The 22,371-nt window shown below is 41.6% G+C and overlaps 2 protein-coding genes across 10 annotated transcripts in view; one reads left to right on the top strand and one right to left on the bottom strand.

The window, feature by feature from the left end:
- Window positions 1–3,425: 3,425 nt before the first annotated feature.
- PEG10 (paternally expressed 10) lies at window positions 3,426–15,535 on the bottom strand. Of its 2 annotated transcripts, none has more exons than NM_001291103.1 (2): window positions 15,315–15,535; window positions 3,426–9,971 (listed from the first exon to the last, which is right to left on the bottom strand). In NM_001291103.1, the coding sequence occupies exons 1-2, from the start codon at window positions 15,317–15,319 to the stop codon at window positions 8,771–8,773; spliced, it is 1,206 nt and encodes a 401-aa protein (NP_001278032.1). In that variant the 5' UTR covers window positions 15,320–15,535; the 3' UTR covers window positions 3,426–8,770.
- A 160-nt stretch (window positions 15,536–15,695) lies between these two features.
- Window positions 15,696–22,371, top strand: part of SGCE (sarcoglycan epsilon) — a 77,006-nt gene continuing 70,330 nt past the window's right edge. For all 8 annotated transcript variants that reach the window (XM_023740512.1, XM_023740513.1, XM_012558306.2 and 5 more), the window contains exon 1: window positions 15,696–15,914. Coding sequence is in view for 6 of the 8 variants with exons in the window: in XM_012558306.2 (XP_012413760.1) it covers window positions 15,806–15,914 (109 nt within the window). In the remaining 2 variants the exon portion in view is untranslated. The remainder of the gene's footprint in view (window positions 15,915–22,371) is intronic.

Here is a 22,371-nt window from a genome sequence, read left to right on the forward strand (position 1 = left end):
ACATGACTGAGTTTACTTTTAAAGCCTTCAGATAGTGATAAAACTTGGGATGGTAGTCAGGTGACCCGATGTTATAGAAACGAGCAATGCATAGTCTTGAAATTGATTTAGGCCTAGAAGATAGGAAGATGCACTAGTTTATTAGACTTATTATACCATCATTTACATAATGTATAATCCTCTTATAAATTTTTTTTTTTTTTGCTTATTTTTTGAAGATTTTTGTCTATAAAGAACTTCCATGAGGGGTATCCCTGGGTAACTTCCTCCTACTTCTTTCTTAGTATATAACATGGACAGCTTGAGAAGAACTAGTCCATGACACAAAGTTATGTAAATTATAATTATAGTTTAGTAATTTTCTTATGTAAGGACTACAATGGTTAATGATTAATGATCATTAAGCAGGAATGGATTAACCAGTAAGCATCGTACTACGGTTTACAGTAAGCAAGTTACATGGGCTTAATTGCGTTTAGTCACTAATCTGCAGTGAACGATTTCACAATGGTTTCACCATGTCCAAGATAAAAAACAGGTGAAATTGTGCACTACAGATTAGTAAGTAAATACAAGTAAGCCTGTGTGTACCTTGCTTACTGGGTAATCCATCCCTGTTATTAAGTAATTAATGATCTTTCAGATATTCCCTTGCTCTCTCTGTACAGTTATTGTCTTGGGGCAAAATGTTCTGTAAATTATCCTGAGTTACTAGGTTGCAGGATTCTAGGTGTACAGGATTTAACCATCTCTAGGGATTATATGGGAAAATTAGGGAGCTTTACTGTGTGTTAAAAGGGGGTCTAAAAAAAAAAAACCAAACCAAATCCGTTGCTGTCGAGTTGATTCTGACTCACAGCGACCCTAAAAGGGGGTCCAGGCAGGCTAATTTGAGAGGAAAGAGCTATCTTGCGTTCATTTCTATTGTTGATCTTTTCTAATCTTCAATTTAAAAAAAGAAAAAAGAAAATAAGTACTTGAGAAATTTTGCGTATTCTAGGAAAAAATCTCAAATGCCAAAAATTAAGCAAGATCCTTTGTCTTCACTAAATGATGATTAAATGATGCTGCTGCTCACAAATCACTTGCCAACTATGAAGCTTAAGAGCAGTTGGGGTATCCTGACTGGAGAATCCTTGAATGCTCACTCTGCAACTGGATTATGTATCTCAGGTCAGGATCTGTGCCCACCGTTATGTCCCCAAGCCTAGCCTGGTGTCTGAAACATTGAAAGAAATCAATAAATTACAATGGAATGTGCAGCTGCACACACATGTATATCCAGATTCTTCTCCACAAATATTTAAAGAAGCTAGAAAAAGAATAAGGATGTGGGTGGGGTGTTTACTGAATTTTTCTGGAAAAACATTAGGTGCTTTGAATAATAAGTTATTGAATATTATTATAGGTATGTAGCAAAATTTTCCTATTGTGTATGTTCATTACTTTTATGAATTCAAAATCATCTTATTTTTGATTATTATTATTTCCAATGAATATTTTTATTCACCCTCCCACATGAATAAATTCTTTTTTGTAGCCCTTGATTTTTCTGGAATCATTAATATTTAATTATAATTAATTAATTGTAAATCAATTACAAATCACTAATACTTTTCTGTGTTTTGAAAAGTTATGTAGTTTCCCATTGTCATTACTTATTTTCTGTTATTGATGAAGTTTATGTAAGAAAGGCGACTCAGAAACTCCCAGTTGTCAAACCATAGGGCTTTATCAAGATTGACCAATGAACGTACATTTATGTGTTTTAAGTTAAAAGTAAGAGGTGTGGTCCCCATTATAAAAACTTTTAATTAATTACTGAGCTCAAGTGCACCGGATGAAAGGGATTCTTCATGTAATTTCTTAAAGCAGCTACAAAGTAGAACTTGTTGCTTATCTCTCTCTGGGACGCCACTTTTTTCATAAAACTGTTAAGTGTTTAAACTAGCGTTGTCAATACTGGATAAAATAATGTTTCTGGAGTGGACTAGCCTTGTGATCCCGCAGTGAAAGCACTTTTCTTTCTTTAAGATTTGTTTAATCATATGGATTGTGAAGACCGGTGGGGTGAGAATGGGGAGGAATTCAGGTGTAACAAAAGAGGGATGAATAGGATATTCCTTTTTTTTTTCTTCCTCAAAGTGGTTTGGTTAATAGCTTCTGCACCATGTTGTTTAAACTACCTGCACCCCTTCACAAATAGGCATTTGATAGTTAATTGGGTTCTTGGCAGTGTGTCCCCCCTCCCAATTTCTTCACCCCTACCTACCACCCTGAACACCATGAACTTTGGGCTGGATGGACAATTTTTCAGGGTAGCCTGCTCCCAAAGAGACGGGGTTTAGTTGTATGTGTTCACCATTAGCCACAGGTCTTTCCATCACCACCTTCTTCCACGTACTCTTCCCAATAAGCCACTGTGTTTATGTGACCCTTCCCCCTCATATGAACCCTTTGATAATGACATACTATTAAAGAGTCCCCTTCTCAGATTTTCTATATGCAACAATTATTCTACAACTCTGATAACTGCCATTATGTTTTAAAATCTGGCAGGATGTGTCGTGAACACCATTTACCTTTTTTTTTCCTTCCAGACGAATTTCATCGTCATACCAACACTGTTCTAATATTGTTATAAAAACCCTGCATGTTAGTTTCTCACACATCTCTTCTATCATTTGGTTTTTCCCAACAGCTCTCTTCCGTGTGTATTTTTTTCTTCTAATGTTTTATAATTTTCTATTAATAAACCTCAAATATGCAAAGTAAAATTGGTATATAACAATAAAGTTTGTTATTGCCTTATGTTTGCAGAGTCACTATTAATTGTATGGCTTTATTTTATAGTATATGTCAAAGTTTTGCAGCTGGGGTAATTGAGTTGATTTTTTGGAGTATTCCAAGTATACAACGGCATTGCTCCATCCCCAGAGTATCCTGTGTGTCTGGGTATATAATCGATACTGGGTGGCTTGATGATGTGTCTTTTAAACCATCCCCCACCCTCCACCTTCCTGTCAGACCCCACTCTCTACCTTCCCCAGTCCCCACTCTACCCTTCCCCCCAGTCTCTACCCTCCCCTCCCAGCCCCCACCCTCCTGAACCCTTCACACTCAGCTCCGATCTTTCTCACCCTCCATCCTCTCCAGCCTCTAGCTCCCACCCTCTTGACCCCTCATTTTCCAGTTCCCACCCTCTTCATCCCCCCCACCTTCCACTCTCTTCATCCCCACCACCTCCCAGTTCCCACTGTCTCCACCCCCTATCTCCTATCCTTTTCACCCCCCATGTCCCGTCTTCTTCACCCCCTCATCCCCCACCTCCCATCCTCCTCATTCCCCCAACCCCCATCTCCCATCCTACCCACTCCTCCACCCAGTTCCCTTGATGCCGGTGGACGCAAATGATCAGGACACAGTTTGCACTTAACCACTAAATCTTTATTGAATTTTTATTATATCATAACACAATACAATTATTAGTAAGTAGAGAGAAATATTGATTAAAAAGAATACAGCAATAAAAAGAGCACAATTTGAAGGGGGTAGGGATAGGGAGATAAGACAGGGGTAGGGTAGGAGGCAAAGGGGTAGGGTAGGAGGTAAAGGGGTAGGGAGAAAAGGCAGGGGTGAGGAGGAGGGCTACTGATAGGAGCAAAAACAAAGATTCTTATTTATCACTTCCATGAATAATTACCATCCGTCATTATCAATGTCATTCTAGCAACAATTTCTCAAGGGCACCAATCCACGCTGTGACTTTCTTTCTAAAACGTTTGCTCACAACCTCGATTGCTGGAGTTAATATCCAGGGCAAAGAGGTCTCTATTAATTTCTTTATCCAATCACCTTTTAACTTTCTTTCACTAGGTTTTTTTACCATGTCCAATTAGTCCTAAGTAGGTTGATCTCCCCACGGTTCCCTCTGCATTCACTTGAAATCTTTATGGGTAACAATTACAGGGTAAAGGGTCACATATAGATACACAAGTCTAATTATAGAGATACCTAATACATAATATAATATTCTAACTTTCTAATTAATCCCACCCACTTAAGATTACTTAATAGTCCCTCCCATCACTAAAGTACTTATGATTATATATAATATCCCCTATTACTTAAACTGATTACACAAAGAAATAATAAACAATGCAAGTTTCCACAGACCTTTTTGATAGCGTTCTACAATCTCAAACAACAAAGAACTCTCTATCCCACCAGATGTGTCCTCTCTTTAAATGCAGCATGGTTCCTCTCAGGGTTCTTCATTTCTGCCCAGGTCTTTCCAGGAAGGTGTTCTCTGTTGCCAATCTTGAACGGTATCTGATGTGAGATGTCTGTGGTGGATGACAACCGGATCAATTCAGGAGCGTGAGGTACCTGCAAACTTAAAACAGAAATCCAGACTGCACCATATAGATGTGCCCTTCTTATTCTGTAAGCCACACATGATTTAATCAAACTAAATCCTCAATTTTCCAGCATCTAACACAAATACCTCATTGCTCAAACTAAACTGACCCTTCATAAATGTATGTAAAACTTTCTGTTTCAATATCCTAGCATGATGACCTTAGCTAGCTCTCTCCAGGCTTACCTAACAATGGGAGCTGTCATATCTTCTTTCTCCTTCTTGGTTTCATTAATTAACGATGAAAATGTAGGCCAACAGTCAATCAATTTTGCCAGTTTGTTTCAAAGAACCAACTACTGGTTTTGCTTAGTAATTCTGATGTTTTGATTTCTCTCTTTTATGCTTTTATTTTGCTCCCTTTTAAAACTTCTTTAGATAGAGATTAAATTCCTTTGCTTTTTTCTTTCTTATGAAAAAAGGCATTTTGTTGGGAAATGCCAAAAATTTTTTTTAAACAATCCAATTAACTTAAAGTGATAAGTAACTTAATTTGATCAATAAATCAATTGAATGAAAGGAAACTTATTCAAATTGAGATACTAAAGTACAAGAAATTTAAGATTACTTATCCTTAACATCTACATTAATAGAGTATGTATCGCAATAGAGCATAGTACACACTGCCAAGAAGTAAGTCACAAGCTTTAGAAAACAGCCAAACTTGCATCAGGGACTTCGTCAGTGAGTTGTGAACCCACACCAGCATGCTCTCCCTGACCATTTTTGTTGCTGATCAGACTTTTGCTTTCTGTGGTGGCAAATGTCCATGTGCACATGCCAGGGCTACAGACAATGGCCCGTTTCTAGGCCCTCTGCAGCTTGAAGATCAATTGACAACTGTAAATTTGACACAGAACAATGTGATTTCAAATGTATGGAGGATGGATTGGTATCCGAGGTAAACTGAAGTGTCGCTTCAAAAGAGTCCAGAAGCACAAATGCACCATTTTCAAAGTAATTACACTAAAACACAAGCGACTGACAAGCTTTCAAAGAAAAAAAAATGTTGTTTTGGATCAAATAAGTAGCTAATTAGGTATCTTCCTTGAAATTGTATGTCCTTTTGTGTGATTTTTAGAAATCCAATCAATAAAACTGAAATGATGTTAAAATTGAAGAATGAACAGGATGAATATACTCCAGTTTGTAGGAGCCTCTCATTCACAGTGTTGTAAAAGAAGTTCACAGTAAAGAAACATTTTATACTACGTTACTTATCATTGTCACTAAAATCAAATGGTACTTTGCTATTCAATGGAAATAAATTTTGAAAGTACAGTCACCATTTTTAAACACTGTGAAAGGATACTACTAACCTACAGCTAAAAATTTTAAGTATTTTAACATGCAAGAATAAGGGTAGGTAATAATGAAAAAGTGAAAGATGATGCTGATGGAAAACGAAACTTCACCATTAGACTCCACTTCATGTTAGACAATTTGAAATATACATCATGTTGTTTTCTACTGCTCAAACTGTGTTTTGGCAATTGGAGATTTGTGTGTTGAAGCACATGCTCCTTGAAGCCTGCCTCTTTCTTCTCCGTGCGTGGCCGCAAAATGGAGTCTTAGCAACCAAGGCAGGACGGACGACACAAATCCTGCAGTAGGGTTAATGGCAGTAGTAAAGGATTAAACAGAAAGAGAGAAGTTAGACAAACAGTTCAAGGTAGTAGCAAGGGACCAGGCTAAAGGAAGTCAGGCAGTCCCAGGTTAGAACAAAGCAGCCAAAGTGATACCAGAAGGTATCACTGGATTGAGGACAACATTGTGTTGTCTGTAGCTTTGAGATGGTTTTAGAGGCCTTTCATCCACTGGCAGCTTAATGCTGGTTCCGTCTCCCGGAGGGGCCCTTTTCCATTAAGTGGACTCCGATTCCTTTGCAGTGGTTATCCATCTAGACCTGGAAGAAAGGTCAGGTCATGCAGCTGGATTTGAAATTCATCAAAGAAGTCCATATCCTTCAGACAGTGTCAAGTGCCCTAACCTACTCTTCTTCAGAGATCCCTCCCAGGCATAGGAGTGTGGGCCTGGGTACTAAAATCATTTCCCCTCTCTAAGCATCCAAGTGCTATAATCCAATGAAGGGACTGATGATGAAATGCCCAGATACATATGAGGGCAGAGACGTGGACAAATGCTTTCAAGACTTTCAGGTGGTAGCTTTTCCAGCCAATTAACAATGCTCAGGAACAATCTTTCTGTACCATCAGGACAAGTTGGTAACATTAACTCAGTCTCTTTTAAGAGTTGGGTATGGGATTTAGGAGTCCTTTTGACTTGTTACTCTTAGCCCTGGCACATGGTGGAGAGATGGTCACAACATTTCACAAATATCTAACACACCTGGAGCCACCAATAGTCTCTGGTCACCAGGTTCAATGTTTTGTGGGAGCCATTACTGGCGTGACGATGGCAAGGTGTTGTGAGAAAGCCAGAGTTCTTGGGTACATGTGATTTGCACCAGGATGTGAAGGCACACCCTTACCATGCAATAATCCGTCTGAGAGGGCACTTCTTTCTCAGGCCTGAGGTGTGACGTGTGGCAGGGTTTTGCCTGCTCCTGGGAGAACTGGTCGAGTTGCTGCTCCTTGAGAATTAACGGAACCATGAAAGTGGAGTTTGAAGATGGTGAAGATTCTAAGGGTGCAGCAAGAGGATCATGGAAGTCGTTTCACACTGCACCAATAATTGTGGCCTCCTTGATAAGGCGCCGATCCTCCAGAAATGTGTGGAGAGTACCAAGACTGCAAGAAAAGTCACGTCCTCTTCCTCTTTTTCTCCCCCCCTCCATAAAGAAAACAGCTTTTCCTGTGTTTGCATCAGCTTCTCTGTAAATGTTTAACAGGACTCTGGTAGCCTACAATTCAGATGGTGACAAAGAGGTTTCAGCAAGTAAAATCCAGGCTGGCTTCCAGGATTCGCTGGAAAGTAAACTTTTTAAAAGTATTTTAGTGAGCTTGGCAGTCAAGGTGGAAAACTGGGAGATACTTTGTTGGTAAATGTTCTGTTGCTCCCAGAAAATACCGAAGGTCTTTTGGTGCTTTAGGGTGTGTGCCAGTCCAGGTGGCCTTGACCTTCTGTAGCTGTCTCAGAGAAGATGTGCCTCAAGTTTGGCCTGAAGCTACCATAGTCCAATTTAGCACACAGTCAGTGGTTGAGAAGCTGAAGAGGAATAAATCTTGAGGGTGGAGATTCTGAAGGACATGACGGGTATTTACATGGTGCTGTAAGATGGTGGCGGAGGCGGCGGTGGTGGCGGCGGCGGGTACTGAGGTACCGGAGGCTGGCGGTACCAATGTGGATTCCAAGTGATCATAACAGGTACATATAATGACCGCCCATGCCCATCTCTTCCCACTGGGTACCAGGCGAATCCTACTGGGTAGGTCGGGTATGTTGCATAGGTGGGGTATGCTTGGTATGCAGGTACTTGTGGTACATATTCAACATATGATGCCAGGTGAGCTTGGTCATCTAAATTTGGAATAGACAGTCGAGGATACTGATTCTGGATGGTGAAATTGTTGGGAGCTCGACAATCGTAAGAAACTTGCAGCTTCCATCCCCTTTTCACTTGGAGAACTTGAGCTCCATTTGGTGCGATGGTTGGAGTAATTAGCCCATCTTTCACATTTCTTGCCACAAAATCTCGAAGAGCAGCCATTTCAGGTTCAGACAGTGAGTAAATATGTCCACTTGGAATGCTGTGTGCTCCTGGTATCATGTCTACACTGCAGTCAGCCACGTGGTTGTCTGGGTAAACATTTTCATCTACTGGAGTGTACACATTCTGGACATAATAATACCTCACTGGTTGGTAAACTCTGTATCCATCCACCGGGTAATAAATTGACGGCTGTGGTGCTGGTGGAGGCGATGGTGGTAGTGGAGAATACATCCGGCAGTGATATCGGCAATATTCAGAATCAAAGACGATTGATCGGGTGCTCCATGTAATGTTGGGATCATGTATGCTCAGCCAACGAACCCCTAGGACTATGGGGAAGAATGGAGACTGAGTCACATCGAATGACAGCACCTCGCGGTGATCTCCCAGGTCAACTATCAGGTCGTGTGTTTCGTGGACCACTGGGCCTGATGCTATGGGGCGGCCATCAATTGCTTCTACAAGTATTGGCCAATCCTTTACTCGCAGAGGAATTCCATTCTGAGCAACATATTCGTGATCAATGAAGTTGCCAGAAGCACCAGAATCAATCATGGCTCGGACAAACAAGGTGTGTCTGCCTGGAAGATGAATCTGGAGCATCACCTGCAAGTGTGGAGTTGAAATTTCATCTCGTGGGGACCTTATTCTTTCTGGCCCGGTCGCTGATGGTCCCTCTACAGCGGGGCCGGGGAGTTTCCCGCCGGTGAAGCCTTTGAGGCCTTGGCAGGACAGCTGTCGGCGTAGTGACCTCCTGTTCCACAGTAGAGACAGAGGTTCAGCTTTCTGCGCCTTTCTTTTTCTTCCTGGGTCAGGCGCATGCGGGCACCTCCCACAGGCTCGGTTGGATCTACCTGGTGGTGGCCTGAAGAGTGAGGCAGCATCAGCGCACGGGGCGGGGAGCGTGGCTTCCGAGCTGCAGCCGCCCTGGCCAGCCTTCTTTCAATGTGGATGCACTGGCCGATCAGGGCAGGCAGCGACTTGGCAACTTCCAGGCGGGACAGCTCCTCCTGAATGTGGTCACTGAGGCCCTCATGGTACTGGTCAATCAGCGCAGGCTCGTTCCAATCCAGGTCCTGGGCAATCATCTGGAAAGCGTTGGAATAGTCGATGACTGACCCCATGCCTTGGCGCAGACGTCGGATCTTGCGCTTGGCAGCCTCTCGCCTCTGAGGGTCTTCAAAGACGTGCTTCATTTCTATCATGAAGGCTGGGTAGTTGTGCATCAGGTAATTGGACTGCTCCAGCTTTGCAGAGGCCCAGCGGGCGGCACGGCCGGTCATCATGCTGGTCACGAAGCAGACGCGGACGCGATCCACTGAGAAATCTCTGGTGCTCTTTTCCATGAAGAGCTGGCACTGGGCCATGAAAGGAGCCAACATGTCAGGGTTGCCATCAAATTTCTCGGGTAGGTCATCGGGGCACTCTTCCTCGCAGGGAGGAGGTGGGGCAGCAGCCGCTGCAGCACCACAGAGCTCGAGGTCATCCTCCTCAGCCTGAGGGGCGGGCTCCACCTGCTCGCGCAGAGACGTGTTCTCCTCTGTGAGCTTCTGCACCTGGTTCTGCAGGTTGTTGTTCTCCTCGGACTGCTTCATGACCTTCTCTCTTAGGGAATTGATCTCTTCAGAGAGATCGTCTCTCTTTCGCTCCGACAGGTTGGCGTTGTACTGGCCCTTTTGGCCGCTGTGTTTGGAGGAAGAGGAGGAGGGGTGGTTGGGGGGGGGAGGAGGAGGAGGAGGTGGGCAGTCGGGCCCCAGGTTGAGAGTTGGGGTGGGAGGAGACCTCCCAGGTGTAGCTTCACTGTGGTGAGACTGGGGGCCTGGATCCTGGCCGCTTCTTCCACCCTTCCTTCTTCTTGTTTTCAAAAGCCGTTTATTCCTGTAAATGAAAATAAAAGCATAAACTTAACATGTCCATTCAGAGTAGTAAACTATAAAGGATTTAGTATGTAAAATATCTCTTTGCTCTACTTGCTTATATTAATTAAAAAAAAGAAAAACCTACCAAAATAAAAGAGAAGTTAATCAGTTAGGACAACAGGAACAAAAAGCACTTTACTTTTTTGATATCCAAGTACCCCTTTCCCTCCTCAAAAGTCACCTGTCATATGGTTCAACAATACATAACTATATTAACAGCATCCTTACCTTCATGAACTATAAAAGAATGCTGAGACACCCCCTAAAGTTTTACACTGAGCAAAAAAGCAAGAAACTTTCAAGGCAAGTATGATTAAATCACACAAAATAAAGCCAAAATGATAATGAAAATTGCTAACCTTCCAACCAACAGGCAACAACAAAAAAAGAGTTGCGGGGGGTATTAAAATCACAGTACTAATAGTTAGCTCTGTGGTGGGGGGGAAAAGGGGGGGACAGGAGTAGGTGGGGTAGGGGAGCATCTGCCACATCCCTGGTCCACCTCTACAGAGTTATCAAAACAAAACTACCACCACCACAACCACAAAAACTGCACTTAAGATATTTTAAATTTCTAATGGTCTCTTAATGAGCCTCAAATTCTCATATTGGGAAACTCTCGGAGATTGTTCAAAAGTTAAAACAAAGTTTAACATAATATACAAAAAGCACGGTAGATTGGCTAGCCTGGTCCCCTAGCCCTTTCTAACCCATCAAGGCAAAGATAAACACCAAATAAATTATACAAAATAAAGCCAAAAAAAAAACTCAAAAACCTAAACATTTGTTATTAAGAGAAGTTGGGTGAAAAATAGCTATTATCACAACCAATAGGGAACAAAAAAAAAGGAGGGGGTAATAAAACACAACGCGTGTAATCATTCGCCCTAGAGAAGTGGCCCCCCCCCAACACCCCTTCCACTTAATGGCTTTAATAACTTAGGCTACAAACACAATGAATGATTGACATTCAAGATAAAATATTCAAGTCTAGAAAAAAATTAAAACACACAATTAACACATAATCTGTGACATTTAGTCTCATTTCCAACTCCTTAAAAACCACTGTATTGGTAACACAATCTAAGGTCATAAAACAATGCAATTTTTATTTATTAAATTAAGAATTTTAATGTCCCATTAAAAAACAACTAATAAGCATAGGCCAAGTGACTAATGTGTCACTTCTGTCATGTAGATATTTTAATACATTCAAAACACAGTGTCAAAACTTCAAAACTTCCTAAAGGGCAATCACAGCATGTTCAGGGGCAGCCAGTCCCGGGTCAGGAAGGTCAGCATACATGTCAATCACAGCCACTAGTTGGAGGGTGAGGGGGATAGGAGGCTTTTTCTGGCCCAGGCCTGATGGTTTTACCATGTACAAAAAACAATGATGGACATTAGGAAATCAGCAAATAATCACTATATTATTTAGGGAAACAAAAGATCAATAAGTGTTGAAAATTCAAATGCTTTTGATATATAGGAAGGTAATTTAACACTGAGAAGAAACTTAGGTTAAGACAATAGGGAGGGGCTTCAACTATGTAATTCAGGGATATATGCCCCCACCAAAGACATTCAATTTTTTTTTTTTTTTTTAAAAACACAGTGCTGGTCAAACAAATTCAGGGCCTACAAGGTCACCAGTTTGAAACCCCTCGTCTTTACCAATTATCAGGCAGCACAACCCCACCTGGGGGTTTGTAATTTTGAGGTGGGACACTTCTAAGTCCTAAAAGAGATAATTGCCCAGAGCAGTTTAACTGTTAAAAGTAATAGGGTACTGGGCAGGCACATTAACAAGGCATTACAACTGTAAATAAAATTTAAAAACGTTTTAAACAGCACTGGGGCACGAGTTGGTGGCGGGTGTGGGGGAGGGTTGGGGGAGAGGGGACTAGGAGCAGTTTGATCTGATTTGAGTTACAGAACTATGGCTCCTTAAACTCCCCCTTAGTAGTGGCTGGATTGGGGAGGTAGGGTCAAGTGGCCCCATTCCTGAAAATTCAAAGGACACACAGCATAAAGCCAAGCTACCTGGGACAGACGCCATGTTTACATATGGTAAAGATTTCAGTTTTAGTTTGTGTAGTAATTAAATGCATTTGATTAATCTTTGCTTCTTCACAAAAAGTTCTCCAGACAATGACTTCTACAAACTTCTATTCCCCACACACCAAAAAACAATAGTAGCCAAAAATTGCCACGCATGTGCATAATGTCCCATTAAGAAATAACATTTCATTAAGCAGTTATTAGTTTTCATTTTCACACCCTGTCCACATTTCTTTGAGTATTATCTATACTATTGTGAAATGTAAATTCTATTAATATGTGCATGTTTTTGCCATTGTTTTGGACCTTTTTAAATTACAGATATACAATTTCCATAGAGGAGGGGCTCAGGGTGGCAAGGTCCTTAAAGCAGGGCTGCAGACTTGCTTGTCATTAAGGTAAGCACACGATTGTATAATTGTTTGGGGTGGCTGGGCGGGGGGGAATGACAGAGACTCTGGGGAGCCAAGGCCCCCAGTTCCCCCCTTACAATGGTCCTGGCTCATGGTTTGTAATTTATGAAGCCAGGTTTTAAAATTTCTTCATTCAGTTAGAAGAATAATTTTTAAGTGGTGCATGTGATTGGCAGTAAGTTATGAATTCATTTATACAGATGGGCCAGGCCTTAATAATGCCAGTGAAAACACCTAATATATATTTTATAATGTAAACACTTTACATTACACAAAATCTAAATAACAATATATACCATTAAATAATGCCCTTGCTCCAAATTTAAATGAGCTTTTCCTTTCTATTAGAAAAGTATATTATCTTGAATAATTATAATTGTTTTATATTATAATTACAGGTTACATTACTTAAGTTTAAAAACGCGTAATTTTTTTTTTTAAGATCTTGTTAAATGTGAGATAAAGCGAGCAATGCAACCGAGGACAGCAAAACACCTTATGAAATAGACACAAGCAAGAAACTATAAAAACACCTGCCGATACCAAGCAAGACACCAAATAAAACAATTTCCTCTGGTCACTTAACACGTTTTTTAATGAATGCCTACCATGTGCCAACCAAAATTTATTGTCTGTAGGCAAGTTAGCCAAGGCTAATTCCTTAGAAGTTTAAAAAAAAAAGAAACGAGCTTCATGGGCAACGCCTCATCCTCACACTCGCTCAGAAGCCAAGCCAGCAACACCAGTGCACCACTTAATAAAACGCCTATGAAACACAGTTTAAATTGTTCCTTATTTTGTATCCACCGAAGCATACAATTCCATTAGGTCTCACCACAAAGGTCCACTAGTGTCTCAAATTAAAAACACTTTAAAAGTAAATTATTTTAAAAACTGTTTTTCATTTGGAATAGTAAAAACATTGGGCTGGATAGCCTTCAGGCGCATGTCAGCTTATGAGTCCTTCATAACCCACTATCATTAGTTTAAATTATGAGATTATGTTAATATATGCAAAGCACTTATAAAAAGAAATTTATAAGTGTCAGGTAATTATTATTGTTGTTAATTATTCTTATTATTCATATATTTATTTGACACTAGTGGATAAAAAGCAAAACCAGCACAGCAGAGAAACTGCAGGAAGGCGGGGCTGTGCAGCCAGGCTCAGGCAGGGGAAGTGCGCATGCGCACATGACGCCGGGCCTGAACGGAGGGACTGGGGGGGCTCTGCCTGTGCAGGCGGGTTCTGCGGAGGCGGGGCAGTTCAGAGGAGGTGGGGCCCAGGGAGGGGCCAAGCTCTGGAGAGGCGGGGTCTGGGCAGACCACCTCAGAGGAGGCGGACTTTGAGGCAGAGTCTGGGTAGGCGGGCTCCAATGGGCCAGAGCAGGGGCGGGCTGGGAGGCGGGGCCTGGGGAGGCGCGCTCTGGGAAGGCGCGCTGCAGGGGAGGCGCGCTCTGAGTAGGCGCTGCGGGAGGGAGGCGCTAAGAGCGCTCTGAGCAGAAGCTGCAGAGAAGGCGCGCTAGAGTGGGCGGGGCGGGTCTGAGACTGGCTGCTGAGGGCTGCAGAGTATCTGCTGGCCACTCCCAGGGTCCCCCCTCCCAAAACCCCTCCCACCAGACTCCGACAGCCAGATTCATTTCTTGCCGCAAGAGCAATCACCCCCACATCCAAGTCTACCCTCCGATATTCAGCAAACCAACAGTTCCAACAGTTTCCACAAACTGTTGCTGAATGCCAATCCACACTAGCAGCCAGCACTACAACTATAACCGCCACCTCAATCAAGCTCAACTAGGCAGGCAGCCCACTCTGCCGCTGCCAAAAGATTCTCTTTCACACTCAAGTCAGAGCCCCTCCATTCCACTGCTATAGCAGGAATGGTGTGGAGAGAATGTTAAGCACTATTTTTTGCCCAGGGCTCCATTTTGTCTAATAGCACCATCATGAAGAGAACGATCCTGCAAAAAAATATAGTGGGAGCCATTCCAAAAGGTGTGTTAGAAACAAAGGGTGGGGTCTCTAAGAACACAGAGTAATCTCACTCTGCTGCTCATGTCCCTCTACAGCTGATTTATTTGTAGCGCTTATCAGTCTGCAGCTTGTGTACCTCTGCAGCTATCATTTTGTAGCATTTTAGGTGTAAGTTGCTCAGCAGCTAATGCACCTCTGCAGTGCATACGATTTGTAGCGCAATGAAGCGCTTTTGTAGTGCTAATCTTTTGCAGCTCAGATTTTGCAGCGCATTTAAAGCACAAATCAGGCTTCACTCTCCAGCTCGAGTATCTCTGCAGTTCATACGGGTTTATAGCGCAATTGAAGCGCTTTTGTAGCAAATCAGTTTTTTCTGCTTTTAATAGTTTATAGCACACGAGAAGTGTATCAGTGTGCACCGCACTGGAAACGCTGATCAGTTTGTAGCGCACTGGAGGCGCCCGTCAGTTTGCAGCGCATTGGGGGCGCCCGTCAGTTTGTAGCGCATTGGAGGCGCCCATCAGTTTGTAGCGCATTGAAGGCGCTTATCAAGTTACAGCGCATTGAAGCGCTTATTAGTTTGACGCGCATTTGTACAGCAAATCGGTCTGTAGCTCATGTTTGTCTGCAGCTCATGTCTGTTTGCAGCTCATATTCGTCTACAGCCCGTATCTAGACTTGGGTCCTGGAAACCAAAGCCCTGAAGGCTTGGTTTCCCCATTTTACTTTGTGGTACAGCCATGAAGGCGTGACAAGATTTGCGTGGAGACATTCAGGGGCGTTACTCCATCTCCCGCAGCTCCCGATAAAGAATGGGGGAATGAATGTGATCTTAAAAATAAAAACATCCTCACCGCATACTCACCACGCGAGGACCTCTCTGCGAAGACAGGAAGGACGGGTCCCACACCAGTGCCAGGCGTGGGCTCCGCTGGGTGCTCTGCAGCCCGGAGTGGCTCCGGACGCGAGCCCGCTCAGCGGACCTTTCGCGAGGCTCGGTGGACCCTTTCCGCTGTTCTCCCCAGAGCGCAGTCAGGTTTCTTCGACACACACCAACCGAAGTTGAAGCGCGTGTACCGGGAGTGCCGGCTAGGTGCCTTATATAGGCTGAAGAGAGGTGGGGGGCGCCAAATCCCAGCGTGCTCCGCGGGTTGGGGGGCGGAGGGGAGTGGGGGTGGGGAAGTGGGGGAGGGGGTGATGGTCACGCTACAGTGGCCCGCCACTAGAGGGAGTAAGGGATCAGGGAGGGGGTGCAGGATGCTGATGCTGAACAGGCCAAGCTGGAAGGAAAGAAGAAAGGGAGGGGAGGGAAGAATCGAGGACTGACGGCCTAGCCAGGCCAAGAATGCAATTGCCCCCGTGGTGGGAGCTGGAAGACCCTTGTGCTTGGACGGGACAGGGTCGGGGGACACGCAGGATGAGCCCCGCGACCACTGGCACCTTCTTGCTGACAGGTTAGTGGCCCGCGCGCGACAGGAGGTCCCGAGGCCAATAGGCCGCTGCCTCCCCTCCCCCGCCCTGGTTCTGAGTACTTGGGCGCGCCCTCTGAGCGCCAGCCCCTGTTGCTGCCCCGACCCCACTGCACCCCTTCTCCAGGACGCCCCGCACCCTACTTCTTGGGCCCTGCGTGTCCTTCCTTAGGCTTGACCCCTGGCCTTTTCTTTTTCTCCGTGCCCCCGCACTCCCCTCCCCACCCACCGCGCACAGAAATTCCACCTTCAATTTCTATTCCCAACACCACCATCCCCCACCTCGCCCGGCCGGGGAGCACTCCCGGGCCCGCAGGAGAGAACTAGGGGTCATTTCTCAATTTCCTGGGGGGCCCGTTACCCTGCGATCGGGGCTTTGTGGCCCCGAGGCGAGCTATGAGAAATGGGTGTCAAGCTGCGTCCCTCTTTACACAAACATCTTTTCTCCTTTTCTTGAATCTGATCGGGAGAGAACACTAAAATGTGACACGTGAAACACCTAATTCCTTTCTCTTCCTAAACGCATTTCTCGGCGGCGGCAATCCGCCGTTTTTCTTAGGTTTTACCGAGCAGGGAACCTGAATCCAGAAGTGCTGGGAGCTAAACGGCGTTCAGGTCAGGGTTAACCTCGGCTGGGGGTCAGAGACGCTGCAGACAGCTTCGTTTGCCCTACCGAGTGCACTATGTAGAGAAAGCAAAAACAATTAAAAACAGCTGTGGATGCCTCCAATGTGGTTGGCGGGCTTCAGAGGCTCCCAGCTCCAGGCTTTTAGTGGTGATTAGGAGATTTACGCAGAGACTTCACTCTCCCTGCAACGTTACATTTTTCTAAAATTGTAGAGTGAAAGAATGCATTTAGCCACGGCAACCGCCCGTCTAATCTTCTCAGGCATGTCGCTGAGATTCGGCTACATATATTTGAGTGTATTTGTAGATATAAACGTACATATTTTATGTTAGGGAAAATTGCCATGGGTTATAAGGCTCAAATACTGATGAGGAAGGATGCGAAAAACACTTAACGCGCATTTCCATTTGTGCGCTTCAAAGTGTTAGGCGCTGAGAAAACTGACAATCTGTTGATAATCTTGGTAAAAGAAGTTAAAATGGAAAACCAAATTGTCTCCAGTTGAGTGAGCGTCCTGAAACACGGATGAAACACGTTCGTGTTTGAAGGCTAAAATTGGGCATATCTTAGTGACATTACTACGTATTATTTTATAATATTGAGGATAAATAAGAATTCGACCCATTGTAGGTAATGACAGAGTGGCGGGGGTCGCACTTAAAGCGTGCCTTTCTGGGAATAAACAAAATTATAGCACATTTTTAATTGAGAATTTACTTTTTATTAGGAATAAAATGTTGACCATCAGAAATATGAATGAATGAAGTGCAGATTTCCAGCAATGAAAAACATTTTTTCTATTAAGTTGGGTGAGCACAATTACAATTTTTAGAAGTGCCTTTTAATTTAATCTTTAGGATGGTCACCCTCTTCTGAAAGAGAGTAATTCCAGGACTTTTTATGTATGATAGAGTACTGTTCTGGTGACAGGACTGTCAAATCCTTAGCAATTGTTTTTTTTAATCCAGAAAAGTTACTTCACCTAGTTAGCTGAAAGAGTTTTTTTTTTTCTAAAAAGTAATATTAAAAACCAGTGTAGATGAATAGTAGGGAAAATTCAAGTTTAAAAATCTATTCCAAGACTTTTAAAGTTTGAACAAGTTTGTACAAATTTTATTTTTTAATTTCAAAATATTAACCAGGCTTTTCTTTTAAAAAAAACTTAATTGTTTTCGTCATTGTAAAAGTAATACTTACCCGTTGTACAAAATTCAGGGAACAAAAAACCCCAGAAAACTATAAAGAAGAAAGTCTTGATCACCCGTAACCTTATCACCCTGACATAACCCCAGTAAACATTTTGGAGTCTACTTTTTCAAAGTTCTCTATGCATGTAAATGTACTTAAGTAATATGTATTTCTTATAGTTAGTATCACATATGTATAATTTCTGAAAATAAAAATGAAGTTAAATTCTCAATTATTTTCCAAGGAGTCTTAAATGTCAAAAAACATTAAATTTGCAGAGTTTTTTTAAAAAAGCAAATACTAAATTCATTAATTTTTCTAATTTAAATTTTAAGTGAACAGCCTTAATACATAAATATTTAAAAACAGAGAATTGAGAAGAATTACACTGATCTCACTATTCTAACATTCACATAGTTATCATTTAGGTGTATTTCCTTGTGCTTTTTATTCTGCATGTGAAAAAATTTCCACTTTGCTTAGAAATATGATTTTCTAAGAAAAAGAAACATCAATAGATAAGTGTTTTAGATAAAACTTTTTTTGGTTATCTAAAACATCAAAACAATATTAAAAACAAAATCACAACATTAATAGACAAATACTTTATTTAGATAACATTTTTGTGTTATCTAAAACAGCAAAACAACATTAAAAATCAAAACCAAAAACAAACAAAAAACCCATTAATACACAATACTTTAGGTAAATACTTTTTTTGACATTTAGTATCATAACTGAATTTTGGATTTTCTCAGATGTTTATTCTTGATGTAGAATATTTCTTACTCATTTTGCACACGCTTATAGGCAAACATAAAGAGGTGCTGATATACATTATCAAATAATAACGATTTTGTATTTGGACATTTTATCCATTTTTTGTAAGAGTTTGCTGTGGATCTGTGAAGCTGTTGATTCACCTCATGTATTTAGTTTAACTTTTAGTGTGGTGGGAAAATTAATTGTATTTCTAAGCAAAGTGGAATTTTCACTTGTCAAATAATAACTAGGCATTCTGTTTGGATGCTTACCTGTTTTAGGCAATATGCCATACATCCCTCTGAAACTGTTGATTTACCTTGTATTTAGCTTAACTCCTAGGATGGTGGGAAAATTGTATTTCCAAACGAAGTGGAATTTTCACTTGTCAAATAATAACTGGACTTTTCTATTTGAACATTTTATTCAGTTTTAATGACAGTTAGCTCTGGATCTATGAAGCTGCTGATATACCATATGTATTTGGGTTAACTTCTATTACGATAGAGAAAATTTATTTCTAAGCAGAGTAGAATTTTCAGTTGTCAGATAGTAACTGGACTTTATATATGATCTCTTCCTCCATTTTTATAACAGTTTATCATAAATTTAAAAAACTGTTGATTTACCTTATATATTTAGCTTAATTTCTAGTGAGGTAGACAATTGTATTTTTAAGTAAAGTGGAATTTTCACTTGTCTTACAGACATTGAAAATAGCAAGACAACACCAGAGAAAACTAATGATAGATAGACTGGGAAAGATAAAGATAATATGTATCTAGTTTCTAACACTAGTTTTATTTCTGATAAAAATGCTGTAAGCAAAATGCTGTAAGCAAAATGCTGAAGTTCTGAAGAAACCCAGACTTGTTAGACATTCTCAAGTCAAATATTCAGATTATTTGGTATTCCATTTCGTGCAGTGTTTACAGATCACGTTTTCTCCAAAATAACCAGCCACTTTGGGGTTTTGTTTTTCTTTTTCACTAATTGTCCACACTTCCTCTACCTGACCCCATTTCTTAAAACTTACCCTTATATATTCCCTGTTCGAGACACCAAAATGCAAATTCTATCACTGATCTTCCTTCCTACTCAGGGTAAAAGCAATTCTAGGTGAGTAGATGCTTTAAGTTTATGTGTCCGTTAGAGATTTTTGGGCTAAAGAGATCCCCTTTACACTTAGCTCCGTTTCAACCCGTAGTTTCACAGAAGTATTGACGTGGTGACATTTTTCTTTCCATGCTTTCCCAACCTCTTCAACAGAGACAGACAGACAGACAGCAGACAGACATGGATGGACATGCGCGCGCGCGCACACACCCCCCACATCCAGGCTTTTTCTAAACTTTATGGTCTAGTTCTCCAGTCTGCTGTCTCCCCGATTTGCAGAAATATCAACCTTAAAAAAGCAATGAAATTTTCAAAAAAGATAAAAATAAATTGGTGGGCACTGAGGATTAACAAACGGGTTCATTCAACAAGTCTTTTCAAATGAAAATTTTCTGGTTGGGATTTTCAGGTTGGTCAGATCAGATAATCTTGATGTTCTTCTGGTTATTTCACATGAGCTGCCTCCAAGCAAAATTCTCTCTAAGCAAAATTTCTAGTGTTTTAAAAAAATTTAGCAATGTGACTATATTAAAGACAGTATTAATAAAGAAAAAGGAATCTCTATAGTATGACATGATGGCAAACATTTCCACTGCTGTTCTTCTCTTTTAGTCTGTTTCGTGTGTTTACATATATCTATGTAGCTGTAATTTTAATATGTTTAATTTTTTTTATACTTTGGAAAGATAAGTGAGTCTTATTTTTAGGGGAGCATTTGTCAAGGATGCTGGATACCTCTGTGTGTAGACTATTCAGCAGGACTGCTGTGTAAGTGTGAGGCTAGCCGAACCAGCACCCGCCAAGGTGTGTGGGCCACTGAGTTTGGGTCAGGAAGCAGTTCCTGATGGAGGGTCAAAACCCTTTCCTCTTCACCTTCTCTTATTCAACATTTTTATGAATGACTTTGATGGAGATCTAGGAGACTGGCTTTAAAATCCATGGATGACTTGGAAAGGGATAGCTGTTAGAAATAGATAACAGAATTTAGAGTTAACACAGTTTAAATAGGCTGCAATGTTATAGTGAAGCCAAAAAGATATTTTATAGCAGTAAATGCATCTTTATTCATTGGTGTGGAATGAAGGAGGTGACTTTGTAGGGTGGCAATTTTTATGGAAAAAGAAGGTTAATATGAACCAGTGGCATGATGTGGCTACAAAAAAAAAAAAAAAAGAATTCAAATTTAGGCTCTGGTAGTAGTATAGCATCCGTGTGTCACAAAAATTAATAGTACGCTGCTCTAATCAACCACATCTGTAGTATCGTGTCCATTTCTGGCTGTCACATTTAAAGAGAGACATTGACAAATTAGTCAACTCTCAGAACAGTTCTTGGGGATGGTGAGGGGTCTGGAAATCCTGTCATAGGATGTATCCTCAAAGGGTCTGGAAGTGTTTAACTTGAGACGACTAAAAAGTAGACATAAACTCTTTTCTGTTTGCTTCGGAGAGCAAAACTAGCATAAGTGGGTGAAAGGTAGAGATGGATTTCAACTTGAGACCTTTCTAACACTTAGTGCAGCCCAGCAAGGGAATAGATTTAACATCTTTCCTTGTTCTACATCTTTTAAAATATCAGAAATAATCTCCTTGCAGTGAACATTTAACTTGAAGGCCATGATAACATTTTAGTGTAGACGGCAAAGATACTTATGACTGAAACATTTTATTTTTTCTGATAAACTGTCTAAAAAGAATAGTCCTACATATTGCAAGTTGATCTACAACTTGAAAATAGCTGCAAAGGGACAATTTAACACAGTCCCTCCTCCTGGTCTGATTCCATTCCAAACATACAAATTTGAGAAGGAAATGAAACATTTTTTTTCTTTTCCTTGCAAAGTGTCCCGACCTTAACTTGCTTCCCAGATTTACTTTTTTCCTGGTGTTTCTTGCTCATGCAGAACAGGCTTCTCTGGCAGGGTGGCTGTGGATACAGGGGAGGCACAGGGTTAAGGGGGAGCAGGCTGGCCACTAGGGCAGAACAGCCTCCCTGCCTCATACCCCGGGGAAATGTGGAGCAGATCCCCCCCCACCCACCGTAACATATTTCCTTGTAACTTACTATTACAGTTTTTAGCTTTTCAATAGCAAAATAAAATCTTTCAATCAAAAGTAGCCTCTGCCCCTTGCTGCCTTTTAACTTCTGTCCATTTCTGGTTAGCGGGTTTCTGACAGCCTCAGGGGCGCATTCTTAGTGTGTCAAACGTGTCTTGGGCCAGATTTTTCTTTCCTTGTTCATTTGCCTATCGATTCCTTATTTTGATGATCTTATCTAACTTTGAAAATGCTCAAAATTAATTTGTGGATTACGCACGGCTTCCTTCCAAAACCCCTATTCTGAGGAGTGAAAACTTGTAGCGCTTCTGACTGACAGAAGCTGTTTTTATGCCCGGGTGCCTTGAAAAATTGAAGGGTGAGAGATGAGAAGAAAGGAGAGGAAATTCTTCTGTCATGTTTTCTAACTAACTTTTTCCTGCTTCTCTCACTCCTGCCTCTTCTCCCCCACACAGAACTTTCTCTTTCACTTAAATTTTTAGGTCAGGAATAGGGTCACGTTAATTCTGATCATGTGAAGTCTATTTTCAATGTTGAACAAGTTTCTTCTCCTTGTTTTCTCTTTTATAAAAGTGCATGTACTTTTGTGGCATTGTAATGCCCGTGGCAGCTGGCGGTGGCTTGCATCCCAGTTGTTGAAGATGCCACGGTTGTTCTGTCTGGCTTATATTTCCAGGAGAGAAATACTCAA

Source organism: Trichechus manatus, unplaced genomic scaffold (assembly GCF_000243295.1).
Source record: "Trichechus manatus latirostris isolate Lorelei unplaced genomic scaffold, TriManLat1.0 scaffold00156, whole genome shotgun sequence".
Taxonomy (NCBI): domain Eukaryota; kingdom Metazoa; phylum Chordata; class Mammalia; order Sirenia; family Trichechidae; genus Trichechus; species Trichechus manatus.